General features: G+C 34.4%; 1 protein-coding gene across 5 annotated transcripts in view; it reads right to left on the bottom strand.

Moving 5' to 3' along the window:
- Window positions 1-6: 6 nt before the first annotated feature.
- Window positions 7-2352, bottom strand: part of LOC119585161 (uncharacterized protein CG43867-like) — a 37878-nt gene continuing 35532 nt past the window's right edge. For all 5 annotated transcript variants that reach the window (XM_037933792.1, XM_037933794.1, XM_037933795.1 and 2 more), the window contains one exon: window positions 7-2078. In XM_037933792.1, the coding sequence (XP_037789720.1) occupies window positions 1845-2078 (234 nt within the window). In that variant the 3' untranslated portion in view covers window positions 7-1844. The remainder of the gene's footprint in view (window positions 2079-2352) is intronic.

The following is a 2352-nucleotide window of genomic DNA, read 5'->3' as shown; positions in this document are numbered from 1 at the left end:
AATCTTATGTATATAAGTGCCAATATAGTGTAAACACTTTTCTGTTCAGTTGTATGGATGGAAAAGCTCTTTTCATACAATTTTCTTTGTGGAAACAACAAAGATATATTTGGGGGATAAGGCCTATCAAATTTAAAGGACAAGAGAGCAACTGTATTAACATAAAACTGGGGTGGGTTTGTATGAGCACAAGTATATCTTTACATATAGGTGAGCATTAATACATTGTGGAGATGTGTGTAAGGCATAGCAGGAACATTCCCAAAACTCTCTTATCATACCACATTGGGGTTATGCAGATTACATACAAAATTCTCACAAAATGGAAATATAAAAGGAAAGCACTATTTACATAATCTAGCTAAAGGTATAGAAGATAAGTTGTCAGTCCATTGCTACGTGAGTCATGAGACTAACTTTAGACATTTTTGTTTTGTGTGTCCCACTACAGGTTAAGTCAACCTGCTTATAGTAACTGGACACATGTTTAACAATGTGCAATGTGACATTTGCTTGTTTAAAATATGTGGCTACCACATATTGATAAGTCAAGTTATATATACACACAGCATGAAATTTCATACTTGTCCTTAATTATAAAATCCTGGAAGGCATACTTTTTATCAGATTTGGTGTTCTACATGACTCAGTTTATACATTCTGACTAGCAGTTATGGCACCTTTGATCAATAGCACAATGAAAAATACATGGTACATGACAAGCTCTACATACACAAATTTTCACTGATCATAAAGAATATAAGATGAATAACATGAATGTAGATATTTTTACATGTGCAACGTCACTTACCATCCTTTACAGAAAAAAGAGGACTTTTCGTTGCCTGATAATCACCATTCAAAGTTCAAGTGTGTGACTGCAGATTGTCCAGTTATACTAAACTCATTCTCTCCATATGTCAACTAAAGTTCTAAATAAATTAGAATTTACCTTTTCCATATGATATTGTAAATGTAAAAGGGGGCATATTTGGGCAAATTATCAATAAATTATCTGAATCTTCATAATCCATCTGTCTTCATATAGTATGGAAATACCTTGCCAAGACTTTATTCTCATAACTTTTAGGAAGTCTTTAATACTACCTAAGATCAACTTTAATTTACTTTCATAAATTTCCATGACCCTTTCCAATTATTGATTTTCTTTCTGCTTTCTGTAGACTAGAAATACCACAGACTAGGGCTTTAAAGCATTTTTGACCATTCCCTTTCCATATAATAAAAAAAAAAGGACTTACAGCTGCCATTGTAAGCCCGCAAATAATCTCAGCCATACATAACCTATTCAAAAATGATGACTTTCATGGATTTAAAGTGCAGCATAAGGCACATGATTAAATATAGGACTTGATTAGATGTTTTTTCACCATGGAAGAAACATCGATAAAGTGCCCTGATAAATGCTTCTCTCTTTTAATTTGATCACCCATCTTCGTTATCCATTCTTTACAGGTGAGGTCACTAATTTAAAATATTGTCTGTACTAAAAAATAAAAAATATATATATACAGAAAGCACATTATATGAACTATGCTCGGCCATACAGCAGACTCTCCAATTCATAATTTTACTTTTTTGTGCGCCATACACAACCGTTTTCTTCACACCCTCTCCAGTGTCTTAGAGATGCCTTGCTGTACCATTCCTTTCAAAAAAAGATTTCTTCAATAAAACATAGCTTCCTTAACAAAGCAAAGGAAAACACATTATTGAAAAACCTCCTTTAACTGGGAACAACTGTAAAAGTGACATGCCTATCACAGTGTAGCAGTTGGGCCGAGCATAAACCTTACTCAGGATGACCTAGCATGCACTGCGGGTCAGACAACAGAGGAGTCTACTTGTGCCCTCCTTTTGGCATCTAAGCGTTGAAGTTTGCTATCCACTTCAGTTGTCATTTTTAGTAAGTCAGGCTGTCCTGGGACTGAAGTCATGTGAGAACGAGCTGACCTTCTTGAACCATGACGAGTCAGTGTTCCTGTCTGGGGAGTTCCTGGCACTGGCCGACCAAGAGCATTCATGTAGTCAGCAATAAGTAGAGTCAATTCTAAGATCTGTGAATGAAAAGAAAAAAGAAAGAAAAATCACTAAGAAGTTTCTTAATGCTTGTGTAATAATCAGTTCTTTTATACCTTTTATACACTCATGAAGAGGAAGGAATATCCGTTTGTGCAATGTCATTATTATGTTGGAAATATGCCTGAGCTGGATGCTGGTAGTTTTGATTTTTTTGTTTAACTGTCTTTTCCTTTTTTTCATTTTACTGGGAAATCACATAATTAATAGAAATACAAAAACAATAATAACATTCATATGAACTAAACTACT

The sequence above is a fragment of the Penaeus monodon genome, chromosome 19, assembly GCF_015228065.2.
Source record: "Penaeus monodon isolate SGIC_2016 chromosome 19, NSTDA_Pmon_1, whole genome shotgun sequence".
In the NCBI taxonomy this organism is placed as follows: domain Eukaryota; kingdom Metazoa; phylum Arthropoda; class Malacostraca; order Decapoda; family Penaeidae; genus Penaeus; species Penaeus monodon.
This window is presented reverse-complemented; position numbering and strand designations above follow the sequence as displayed.